This window comes from Eleutherodactylus coqui, chromosome 7, assembly GCF_035609145.1.
Source record: "Eleutherodactylus coqui strain aEleCoq1 chromosome 7, aEleCoq1.hap1, whole genome shotgun sequence".
In the NCBI taxonomy this organism is placed as follows: Eukaryota; Metazoa; Chordata; class Amphibia; order Anura; family Eleutherodactylidae; genus Eleutherodactylus; species Eleutherodactylus coqui.
In genome coordinates this window covers 79,955,023-79,968,341 of record NC_089843.1, presented here as the reverse complement: position 1 = coordinate 79,968,341, position 13,319 = coordinate 79,955,023, and the positions used below count along the sequence as shown (strand labels likewise).

Sequence of the window (13,319 nt, the reverse complement as noted above, 5' to 3'; positions counted from 1 at the left end):
AGCTCCACCCTGTCACATGGTGCCGATCAGCCAATGAGGTGGCTGGAATCGGCAATGGAGCTCAGACAGCAGAAGAACATCCACAGTGCACCATGGGAGAAGACCCGTGGTGCATCGTGGGAGAAGACCAGCGGCAGCCATCTTGGAAAGAAGATTTTTTAAAGTTGAGGTAAGGGAATTTTTTAAAGTTGAGGTAAGGGAATTTTTTTTTTTAATAACACCTGGCAGCAGTATTCTTTTACAGGTACTGGGGGACTGGGCAAAAAAAAAAATTCACTTTAGGCGCGGGACAACCCCTTTAAAGCCAATAGCATGGAGCATATTGAAGGAGTTGGGCAAGCCAAAAAATCCCAGCGCTTCAGGTAGAAAACCAAATATTCTAAGTGAAGCACTTACTTTACAGGGGTGACTCTGCAGAGTACACCCCTAATCCAGAAAGGCAGAAAGGGAGGAGAGGGGTGGGGGGAGGGGAGGGAGGAGAGGAGGGGTGAGGGAGTCAGTGGGGGGGAGGGAAGGGGGGCAAAGTCTCTTGCCAGACCCCAACACACAACAAGGCAAACAATAACTCCGTCCTTATCTTAACATAGTAACATAGTATGTGAGATATGTGAAATAAGTCAGAAGGGGTATTATCTCTCTTCCCTCCATCTCACAGGCCTCTCGCTAGCTAAGCCAGAAACCTACTGCACACGAATGAGGGGCAACCCCCCCGAAACAGCTGTCTGTGTATGGTTTTATGGCTTGGTTTCCTATTCCCAATCATTGTTTTAAAGACTTGTTTAAAGAGTCATACATTGATTTGAAGGAATTTGCCATCCAATAGGTGGTATTCCAGATGTATTGTTTAATCTCCCTTACAGGCTGAAATAAGACATACATGCATCCAGTTTAACCTATTATCCTGCAATGTTGATCCAGAGCAAGGCAAAAAAAATGACATAGAAGCTAATTTTCCTAAGAAAGTCACCATCACCACATTCTGTTCTGTTGCTTCTGTCCAACCAGTTATAGCTATAACCATTTATTGGGTGTCTGGTTAAAAAAAACCAATATGGTTGTCATTACACTTTCCACTATGGTTGTCTCCTAGCTTTCCCAAACTCCTGAAAACTAAATTTGGTCTCACTGACATTTTATTTCTTGCTATACTTTGTGTTCATTTCTCCATATGTGTCTGTATGTTATATTGATCCATATTTATACTCTCTTCTGCTTTGCCTTTTATACTAAGTTCTAGTGGCTCCGGGTATGTCATTCATCATTGTTCCAGTCTTCATTCAGTGCACTGGCAATGAACCAAGGGTATAGTCAGATATTACATTACACCATTACCAGCAATGTGCTATAATTCCATAAACGGCTATGCTACTTTATCACTGCATTACATTTTAGTCACTTGGCTGTTGCTCTCTTTATCACCCCTTGGTTATTGCCTGTGTAGTAATAAGTACATAAACGATTTCCATAAAGTTGTTATAAGCTTCAATGGAGCTGGAATATACTCTTGAAATGATTCCACAGCTCATCTATTTTCCCATATTCGTTACTAGTTGCTCAGAATGAGAATTGCCCCCATTAAGGTAACTTCTGACCGAGGAGGCCCATCCTCACCCTATGGGTTGTGCTACAATAAAGGGCCAGGCTTCCTTGTAGTCTCTTAATTGGTTGTATCTTGGGATCCTTTGGATCCAAGAATTAAAAAAAAAATTATGTAATATCTTCACAAATTGGGTAATAATAGCTCTTTAAAAACATAGTCCACAATTTTACATTTCTAGATACTGGTTATTATAATGTTGCTACATCTTCATTACAGCTTTATGTCACTTGTAACAACTTTATGGTGGTGGTTTGTACAATAGTGATAAATAGTATCAGTCCTATACCGCAGTCCTCACAGATGCCACTAAAACAGTAGTATTCAACCTGTGGCTCTCCAGCTGTTCTGAATCTCCAACCTTGCTGCTGCCGCCCAGGTACGTTGGGAGTCGTAGTTTCACAACACCTAGAGATGCACACTTTGAAAACCACTGCTCTGGAAAATGGTTTGGAAGACACTTGAATCAATCTCATGATATGTTAAACCATCCAACAGTGCTTAACGATGGTCATATCTCCAACTTCCTTCAAGAGGTTCTGTCCACCCTGATTTAATGTTGCCCCTTGAAGTAACTATGCTGAAGCATCTTTTCGAAGAACTTTGTGTTGTGTCACTCCTCTGGTTATTTCTCTTGGAAATGTATGAATAAATTGCTAACTAGATATTCAATGGGAAATATCCCTATACAGGATCAGCAGGGGTGTAACTATGGAGGATGCAGGGGACGCGGTTGCGCCCAGGCGCCTTAGGGGCCCATAAGGCCTCTCTTCTCCATATAGGGAACCCAGTACTATGAGTAAAGCATTATAGTTGGGGGCCCTGTTACAAGTTTTGCATTGGGGCCCAGAAGCTTCAAGCTACACCGCTGAGGATCAGCATTAACTAGACATTGTCAGACTGTGTAGCAATATATACCTTGGATAAGAGGAATGGTAGCAATTGGTTGGCATTGCATGCATACATATCTAGTAGGAAATACAGTAATGTTGTGTGAACCAAAACAGTCTAATCTTCTTTCGGGTCAAGCTTCCTTAATATTCAGATCAGCACGAACCTGATTATTGGGCTGAACACTCTAAAATTTCTCTTTCTTTCTCTTTTTCTATCCTCTATCTTTTGTCAATATGTCTACTGTCATCGGCTTCCACCGTCGTCTTCTTCTGTCTTCTGATATAAAGGACTTTTATGGCTCTTAGACAATGGTTTACACCAGTTTTAAGGGTATTGAAGTTCAGGTTTGAGTCAAACAAAATCGGATTGAACCAAACTTTTTTGCCCAAAGTCGGCAAACCGGCTGAAGCAAACTTTTGAAAAGTTTCTCATCACTAAATAACAGAGGAACCACACAATGTAAAGTTATGGCCAACACGAGTAAAATAGATATGAAGGGAGAGCTAATGAGTTCCCCTTTAAAGATTTTTACTAAAAGGGTCTCTCAAGCATAAGGTGATCACAGGTTGTCCTGCTATTGGAAGCCACATAGATCACCTGTTATTGGTGAAGGAACACAGCAGCAACTTTTCAATTATCTAGCAGCGCCTTTACAGGAGAAATTACTATATTGTGTCCTTTTAAATCAATGGGCCATCAATGTAATTTGTGGACACGGGAGAGAGATTTTTTGTAGCTGCTCTCAGCTCTGGCTAATAGATGTTGGCCCCACACGCAGGTCTCCCCTATATTAATTAACTCCTAATTCAGCAATGGGGTGTTTTGAAGAGGGTTTTCTTAACTAGACAAGACCTTAGAAGAGGTTTTCCAGGACTTTCGTATTGATGGCCTGTTTCTAGGATAGTTCATCAATATCGAAGTCCCAAATAACCCCATTAACTTTGAGGAACTAGGTAGACTTTTCATTCAGGATTCTGATAAGCCTATTCAGAAACAAATATAACTAATCAGTCAGTAATGCTTCATTATCCACTGTAGGTTGCACATTACTGCAGTATCATTTATTTTTTGGTATCAGCTTTACCTATGGCAACCCAAGCTCTGCTCAACCATCTCGGGCCACAGGACTTTTCTATGCTGCCTAGGCCAATAAATAATTGCGAAAAAAGGTTCATTACTTTCTTGTACCAGTCACTATGTATTCAGCTGTACTACTCCAAACCATCTCCAGAGGGCTCCACTGAGGACTGCTGCATAGTTAGACATGTAGTGATGATATGTAAAATATTCAGACCATTAATGGTTTCTGCTCGTGTCTCAGGATCCTCGGAATGGATCTTTTCAAGTTAGCTGAGCCAAAGCGTCCACTGAAGCCAAGGAGAAAAGAACGAAAGAAGGTCACTGCTCAGAACCTGGCCGATGGGGATATTAAGGTCCTCGTAAACGTTATCCGGGCATATGACATACCAGTCAGAAAACCAATGTCCAGGTGAGAAACTATGCCAAGATTTTACTGCTGCTTGTTGTGTCAGCGCTGCACAATATTTGGAGGCTTGGATAGCATGGGGGTGGTATCTCCAAAGATTGGGCAGATGGAGCCATGGGGGTGCAATGTCTACCAGCTATTCAAATTGGTAGCAATAGGGAAAGGGGTTGTGGTTACTGTGCCCTTGTACCAGGATGCCTAAATTCTTCCTATGTCCTTGCAGAGGGTCGGTCAGATTCAACAGTGGGTCAGTTTGGAGGGAGGAAGGAAGGGAGGAGGATGGGGTGCAGGGGTGCTCACTCTGGGTAAAATCGTAGTCTATCAATATCACAAAATGAAATTCCGCTCACCGGGGTAATTTTGTAACAACCAGCGTGGCAGCAAATCATTAGTAGTAGGCCACATAGTTGCAGTAACATTTACTAGGACTTGCACACAGTGCAGTATTACACAAGTTTACTTTCTTAGCCAAGAATTGTAGAGGAATGGCTAATGGCGAGGTTGCATTGAAATACAAACTTAAATCTTTTAAGGTGGAACAATTCAAACAAAAGTACATAAAATAATGTGGTTGCTTAAATATACATTGTGCACACCCTAAAACTAATCATTTGTTGATGGGCCCTTTGATTTTACGACAGCATTCAGTGTTTTTGGGTCGGTGTCTGTCAGAATGGAACATCTTGACTTGGCAATCTTTGCCCACTCTTCCTTTCAAAAGTGCTTCCTTTTCAAAAGTTTTTATTCCAAAGCTTTAACTTTTTTCTTCAACCATTATTTTATAGAATGCCATTTGTGCTTTGGATTGTTGTCTTGCTGCCTGACTGATGTTCTCTTGAGATTCAGCTCAGACAGATTTCCTGATGTTTTTCTGTAGAATTTGCTGGTATAATCCATTGCTGCATCAATATTGACAAGCCTTCCTGGCACAGAGGCTGCAAAAGAGGCCCAAACCATGATACTACCACCATGTATAACCAATGGTATGATGTTCTTATGCTGTAATGCAGTGTTTTTCTTTCTCCAAACATAACTCTTCTCATTTAAACCAAAAAGCTTTATTTTGGTCTCATCCATCCACAAAACCTTGTTCTAATAGCGTTCTGACCTGTCCAAGTGATCTTCAGCAAACTGCAAACAAGCAGCAATGTTCTCCTTGCAATCCTGCCATGCACCCCATTGTTGTTCAGTGTACTCATTAACATTAGCTGTAGTTAGAAAGTCCTTTAGTTGCTTAGGGCTGGGTTCACACAGGGCGGAATAGCCACGTAATTTCCATACAGACTTTCTGTATGGAAATTCCACCTGCAATTTTAGTCCCGGGATTAAGCAGCAAAGTGGAGGAAATTTGCAAAAATCTGATCCACACACTGCGGCTGATCCGTTGCAGCAAAGCTGCGCTGAAACTGACATGCGACGTGGAATTCAAAGCCACAGCATGTCAATTGTATCGCCGTTTCCGCTGCCGGCTTTCTCCTCTCTATGCAGAGAGATGGCCACAGCGGAATACAGGTGGACAAGCCTCTTCAAAACCCTTGCCGAACGGCACGAGTTTTAAAGCTGCCTGTCCGCTGCAGAAATCTTGTGGAATTTCTGTGCGGTCTCGCTGTAGACATTCAACGAGATTTCCACAGAGTTTATGTCCCATGTGAACCCAGCCTAGAAGTTACCTTGGGTTCCTTTGTGACCTTGCAGACTATTATGCACCTTGCTTACAACAGCAACAAGAAAAAGTATATTTGGTATTGCTGCGTTGGTAATACTCCGATCTATTAAAGTAATGCATTATTTATCCTGTGCGGTGACATCATACAGTAAAAAAAATGCACAATGCCAGAATTGCGTTTATTTTTTTTGGGTTTTTTTGTGGTCACCCCGTTTCCAAAACAAATTGTACTAAAAATTCATATGAAGTACAAAATGGTAGCAATAGAAACTACAGGATATCCTGCAAAAGACGAGCTCTCATACAACTACGTTGATGGAAAAATGAAGTAATGATGGCGGCAGAAAATAATTTCATGTTTTTCCAAAGTTATTTTTTTTAAAAAGTAACGCAGCAAGATAAAAAAAAACATATATAAATTTGGTATCGTAGTACTCGTACTGACTAGAGTTGAGCGAACATACTCTGCCGAGCTCGACGCTTGTTCGAGTATTAGCGTACTCGATGGTGCTTGTTACTCGTACGAGCATCACGCTGTGTTCTACCCCGCCCCAGTTTTTGGCTCCTCCCCGCTGTGACGTGCCTGTTTTGGCCCTTCCCCACCGCGATGCAGCGCGCGTCAATGGCAAATTTTTTGGCTGGCTGGCTGAGAGAGCGAGAGAGAACCTAGGAAAAAAAAAAAAGCTCGGCACCCGGTGACCCACATACAAAAATTCTCGAGTCTCCCATTGCAGTCAATGGGGTTCGTTACTCGAGTAGAGCTCTCGAATTTTACGAAAAGCTCGACTCATTTGGGTGCTCGCTCATCTCTAATACTGACCCATAGAATAACATCATGTCACTTCTACCGCAGTAAGGATGACATAAAAATAAGGTTCTACTCCCTCCCTCCCACCCTATGACCTAGTCTAACATTCTTGAGTCCTTTGTTTCCCTTTATCTAGTTTTAGGACTTGTGTGAAAATCTGCTGTAGTTTTAGGTCAAATATAAACAGAAATATAGGAAATTCTGAGCTGTTCACAAACTTTCCCACACCTCAGTACTTTATATATTTTGTATTCCTGTAGCTTTTCCTATGGTAACATAGGCTGGCTGCAACGAGTATACAACATATGTGCCAAGCACAATGCAATGATCTATCTCTTATTAAATTACAATACTCGCCTGTATCCATATAATCGGGTTCAGGTGCCGAAGCAAACTTCTTTGTATAGTTTCCCATTATTAGAGCGGGTTGGGTGCAGTTCTCACATATACACCGCCTATGATTGCAATGGAAGATGTTACTAGAAGTAAACAATCCCAGTGTCTATAGACAAGACGCTCTGCAGGGAACAGACATGTGAAATGGAGTTACTAAAACAATGAGATTACTCACAAAATTCTGTCGTTCTCCTTTGATATTACTCATCTAACTCTCCATGCTTCAATATTACATACGTATGGAAAGAAAGAGTATTTGCCATTTTCTCATGGTTATATATAGTTACATAGTTGATAAGGTTAAAAAAAAGACTTGGGCCCCTCATATCCAAACTACAAACCTGCAGTATTGGCCTAGAGGAAAACCCCTATGAGGAGGTGATGGTCCCCTTATTGGGGACAGCAATGCTTTCCAGTTATAAATTTGGCAATAAATCTCCGAATCAGAGCCCCATCTCCAGAAATCTACTATCCATAGCTTGTAATAATGTTACACACAAGAAAGACAATCCAGGCCCTTCTTGAACTTGTTCAATGAATCATCCATCACATCTTGCGAGTTTTCCATAATCTCACTGCTGTTTTTAATAAAGAATCTGGTCTACAGTTAGGAATTCTGGTGTAACTTAGGGTCCTTTTACATGGGACTATTGTTGGGCGCTTAAGCACCCGACAGTCATCCCAGCAATAACTGTTAAGTGAATGAGATCTCTTCCAGTAATATCAGAGCTAATGTCAGAGGCTGCGGCGTCAGCACCCATTCTCCTGGCATCAGTACTCACATCCTGGGCCCCATGATGCCAGGAGTTTGGAATGGTGACCCTGCTGCCTCTGATTGGCTGCATCAATCACCTGACTTCCAGTCTGTGCTGTCAGCGGGATTATCACCGGAACTGCTTAGCTGTTTCCCGTGGGGAAAACAAAGGTAAGTACTGTTTCTTTTGATATGTTATTGAATACCTGGCCATTCAAAACCGTTTTTAAAATTCCGACAACCCCTTTAATTCGCCAGTCTTCTGTCCAAGCCTTCAGGTTTCTCAAAGCCTTCTATAATATTTCACCGTTTAGTATATTCTGAAAATATTGAATTTATATTTTGTAATTGCTCTTTGAAAGCATTAATAAACATGTTAAAGCATAGGACTTAATATTGACCCCTGTGGTACTCCATTGATAACTGTAACACAATGTTAGGGTGTACCATCAAAGCGACCCTCTGGTTTCGGGATAAAATTCTATCCCAGGACCAAAGGGGGTAAGCATATTACCTGCTGCTGCTGTTCTCGGCCAATGTCCCTCCAATCTGATGAGTTAGGATCCTGTTTTCAGCTGTCCAAGATGGCAACTGCAATTTTCTAGCTACCTAATTCACACTGGTCGCTGCTCTCTGATTGGCCACATTATCAGAGGTGGCCAATCAGAGAGCAGCTGTAGTGTATTGGCAGTTAAACACTACCAATGCACTGTGGGGATTAGGTAGTCTGAAAATTGCATCAGGAATCTTGGACGGCTAAAATACCCAAGTCCTTTTCCATGTCAGTTTTGCACAGTGACTTCTCATTTTTGGTGTATAATGGTGACATGTATTTTCCCTGCACATGTGCATAACCTTACATTTATCAGTTTTAAACTTCATTTGCCATTTTTCTGCCTAACCACATCCATATTGCGGGTTGTTTTTGGATGTGGTGATACTAATTATGCGTAGTTCCTTTTGTTCTTTTTAGACTTTCACTATTTAAAGCTTTGAGGAAGGGGAAAAACTTTTTTTTATTTTAATGCAAACACATTTATATGCCACGGTCAGCAATCAGTGCAGCATCTGCAGGGTTAAACAGTGCAGTAGAGTGATTAGGTTAGCAAGTCTTCATCATTTCACTCCTTTTCTGCCCCCCCCCCCCCACCTTGTATGTGACAATCTGAGAGCAAATATGCTCCCTGATTGATAAGGGTGTGATAACATCAACAGCAATATATGTCACCACTTCTCTGGAATGGGATATATATATATATATATATATATATATATACATATATAATTCACAGATCTTATCTGCTGCCTGCTCCACTACCCCCCCCCCCCCCCCACTCTCTCTATCCTTTGCACAACTGTAATTTTAGGATTCCTGACCCCAATTCAAACAGTTGTAGCTCTATTTCTGTATTTGCTACCTACATGATTTTCTTAAACCCAAAAATACCTTTTAAAAGACCCCAAAAGCATGTTGGTAGCCCTGAAAGAATCGGAGCTGTATAAAGTAGAACAAGCTCTGTTCATCAAAAACTATAAAGTCCTTTTCCTGCAGAAGGAACTGAGCTCCTCAACTGTAGGGGGGCTTAAAGGGGTTGTCCCGCGCCGAAACGGGTTTTTGTTTTTTTTTAAACCCCCCCCCCCCATTCGGCGCGAGACAACCCCGATGCAGGGGTTAAAAAAACAAACCGCTCAGCGCTTACCTGAATCCCGGCGGTCCGGCGTCTTCATACTTACCTACTGAAGATGGCCGTCGGGGTCTGCTCCCTCCGTGGACCGCAGCTCTTCTGTGCGGTCCATTGCCGATTCCAGCCTCCTGATTGGCTGGAATCGGCACGTGACGGGGCGGAGCTACACGGAGCCGGCATTCTGCACGAGCGGCCCCATTGAAGACAGGAGAAGACCCGGACTGCGCAAGCGCGGCTAATTTGGCCATCGGAGGGCGAAAATTTGTCGGCTCCATGGGAACGAGGACGCTAGCAACGGAGCAGGTAAGTAAAAAACTTTTTATAACTTCTGTATGGCTCATAATTAATGCACAATGTACATTACAAAGTGCATTAATATGGCCATACAGAAGTGTATAAACCCACTTGCTGCCGCGGGACAACCCCTTTAAGCCAGTCATTAACCTAATAACACATACCAGTAGGGGGGAGGGGTGTTAGCATAGGGGGATTGGCTGAAATGAGTATGGCTTCTTTTATTTATTTTTGTTTTCCAGCATTATGAGCAGCTTTGAAAAAAGTTTCTGTCTGCAGATAACTCATTTAATGGTATCCATATGGGCCGCCTGCAGATGGCCGGGCCGGATCCCGCTGCGAGAATTCTCACAGCGGGATGCGCTCCTGTGCCCCTGCAGAGGCCTGCGGCTCACCCCCTTCCCGGCGTCTTCTCTCTGCGCTGTGTGCCGGCCAGCCGGCGCATGCACAGAGAGGAGGCGGCCCGTCACCACTGACATGCCGCGATTTGTTTTCCGCATTTGATTTCACGCAGACAAATCACTGCCATCTGTCTAGGATTGCGTTTTTTTAATGCAATCCTATGGCAACGGCCACAGGCGGAAATTCTGCGGGGAATCCCGCTGTGGAACTTCCGCTCGTCTGCAGGGGGCCATAGGCAGGGCTAGAGATAGTGTTACATGACACAGAGATATTCTCTCTTGTGTGCTTTGAGTCAGGTATCTTTTTACGTTAGATGATGTTCTGTCCTGCTTTTCCCCACTACAGTACAGTGCCCAATTACCTATACTATAGACTGCCTAATTGTAAGTGCCATATAGTATAGTGGGAAATAGATAGGGAATCTGTCATTGGTTTTAACCCTACCAAATAGACTACAGGGCAATCTACTGATGAACCGGCACATGCTCAGATCACATATTCCTTTTGTGGGATGATTCGTCATTCCCATCTGCTTGTGCTCCAGTCTGTAAACTTCCAGTGCATGCGTAAAAGTTCAAAGTGCTCCGTGGATGATGTACCCTGCTGCAGCTGAGGTGGGCGGGTTTATGTAAAAAGCTCCCGCCAGAAGAGATGGTCCGGGCCCGCCCACTGGACTGGACCACAGACATCAGCATGCGGTGCAGGAAAATCTTTTTTTGCAGATATATTTTTGAAAATAGAACAATAAGCTTATTTTTGGAAAGAACAGTTCATCCATAGTTTTCTCCTATAGTCTGTTCAGTAGGGTTTAAACTGTACCAATGCTAACCATTAGAGATGAGCGAACGTACTCGTCCGAGCTTGATATTCGTGCGAATATTAGGGTGTTCGGGATGCTCGTTACTCTTAACGAGCACCACGCGGTGTTCCGGTTACTTTCAGTTTCCTTTCTGAGACGTTAGCGCGCTTTTCTGGCCAATTGAAAGACAGGGAAGGCATTACAACTTCCCCCTGTGACGTTCAAGCCCTATACCACCCCCCTGCTGTGAGTGGCTGGGGCGATCAGATGTCACCCGAGTATAAAAGTCGGCCCCTCCCGCGGCTCGCCACACATGCCTTGTGACTTAGCTGAGGGAAAGTGCTGCTGCTGGTGCTGCTGTAGGGAGAGCGTTAGGAGTCAGTGTAGGCTTCAAGAACCCCAAAGGTCCTTCTTAGGGCCACATCTACCTGTGTGCAGGCTGCTGCTAGCAGTGTTTTTTTGTTTTTTTTTCCTCAAAATCGGCAGTGCAGAGCATTGCACCCGGCATTAGGGACAGAAGTGGTGTATAGGCAGGGAGAGTGTTAGGAGTGAGTGTAGCCTTCAAGAACCTCAACGGTCCTTTCTAGGGCCAAATTTAACCGTGTGCAGTACTGTGCTGGCTGCTGTTAGCAGTGTTGCATTTTTTTTTTTTTCTAAAAATCGTCTGTGCAGAGCATTGCACCCTCCATTGATACTACAGGGACAGAATTGTGTAGGCAGGGCCACAACACAGTTATTGTTCATTGAATATACGCAGTGGGTCCTTCCCTTTGCAAAAAAGGAAAAGAAATTATATTTGGCCAGCCTGTGTCAGTCCTAAGGTCTCCGTGTACGTGTGTGCTGCGTGGAGAACGTACAAAAATCAGACGCAACCAGCTACGGTTTACTGCAGGCTTGCGCCATTGTCTTTCCTGACTGGCAAATACCTGCTCTGCTAGAGTTAATAACTCTGCTACACTATAGTTGTGTGACACTTTTTGAGGGCCACACCACAGATATTAAACTTCTTGTTCATTGAATATACGCAGTGGGTGCTTCCCTTTGCAAAAAAGGAAAAGAAATTATATTTGGCCTGCCTGTGTCAGTCCTAAGGTCTCCGTGTACGTGTGTGCTGCGTGGACAACGTACAAAAATCAGACGCAACCAGCTACGGTTGAGTGTAGCCTTGCGCCAATTTCTTTCCTGCCTGGGAAATCAAATCACTGGTAATACAGCATGCTGAGGGGTAGGGGTAGGCCTAGAGGATGTGGACGCGGCCGAGGACGCGGAGGGCCAAGTGAGGGTGTGGGCACAGGCCGAGCCAGTGCGGTGGCCAGGGGTAGAGGCAGGGCCAGACCGAATAATCCGCCAACTGTTTCCCAAAGCGCCCCCTCGCGCCATGCCACCCTGCACAGGTCAAGGTGCTCTACGGTGTGGCAGTTTTTCACAGAGACGCCTGACGACCGACGAACAGTGGTGTGCAACCTTTGTCGCGCCAAGATCAGCTGGGGAGGCACCACCAACAGCATGCGCAGGCATATGATGGCCAAGCACCCCACAAGGTGGGACGATGCCCGTTCACCGCCTCCGGTTTGCACCACTGCCTCTCCCCCTGTGCCCCAACCTGCCACTGAGATCCAACCCCCCTCTGAGGACACAGGCACTACCATCTCCTGGCCTGCACCCACACCCTCACCTCCGCTGTCCTCGGCCCCATCCAGCAATGTCTCTCAGCGCAGCGTCCAGACGTCGCTAGTGCCACAGTTTGAGCGCAAGCGCAACTACGACGCCACGCACCCGCACGCTCAAGCGTTAAACGTGCACATTGCAAAATTGATCAGCCTAGAGGTGCTGCCGTATAGGCTTGTGGAAACGGAGGCTTTCAGAAGCATGATGGCGGCGGCTGCCCCGCGCTACTCGGTTCCCAGTCGCCACTACTTTTCCCGATGTGCCGTCCCAGCCCTGCACGACCACGTCTCCCGCAACATTGTACGCGCCCTCACCAACGCGGTTACTGCCAAGGTCCACTTAACAACGGACACGTGGACAAGCACAGGCGGGCAGGGCCACTATATCTCCCTGACGGCACATTGGGTGAATTTAGTGGAGGCTGGGACAGAGTCAGAGCCTGGGACCGCTCACGTCCTACCCACCCCCAGAATTGCGGGCCCCAGCTCGGTGGTGGTATCTGCGGTGGTGTATGCTTCCTCCACTAAAGCACCTTCCTCCTCCTCCTCCTCCAACGCAACCTCTGTCTCGCAATCAAGATGTGTCAGCAGCACGTCGCCAGCAGTCGGTGTCACGCGGCGTGGCAGCACAGCGGTGGGCAAGCGTCAGCAGGCCGTGCTGAAACTACTCAGCTTAGGAGAGAAGAGGCACACGGCCCACGAACTGCTGCAGGGTCTGACAGAGCAGACCGACCACTGGCTTGCGCCGCTGAGCCTCCAACCGGGCATGGTCGTGTGACAACGGCCGTAAGCTGGTGGCGGCTCTGCAGCTCGGCAGCCTCACGCACGTGCCATGCCTGGCCCATGTCTTTAATTTGGTGGTTCAGCGCTT

At 45.1% G+C, this 13,319-nt stretch overlaps 1 protein-coding gene across 1 annotated transcript in view; it reads left to right on the top strand.

Annotated features, from left to right (window-relative positions):
• The window catches only part of CC2D2A (coiled-coil and C2 domain containing 2A), a 124,982-nt gene that overhangs the window by 73,775 nt on the left and 37,888 nt on the right, over window positions 1-13,319 (top strand). The window contains exon 23 of the mRNA XM_066573263.1: window positions 3,813-3,980. Coding sequence (XP_066429360.1) covers window positions 3,813-3,980 — 168 coding nt within the window. The remainder of the gene's footprint in view (window positions 1-3,812; window positions 3,981-13,319) is intronic.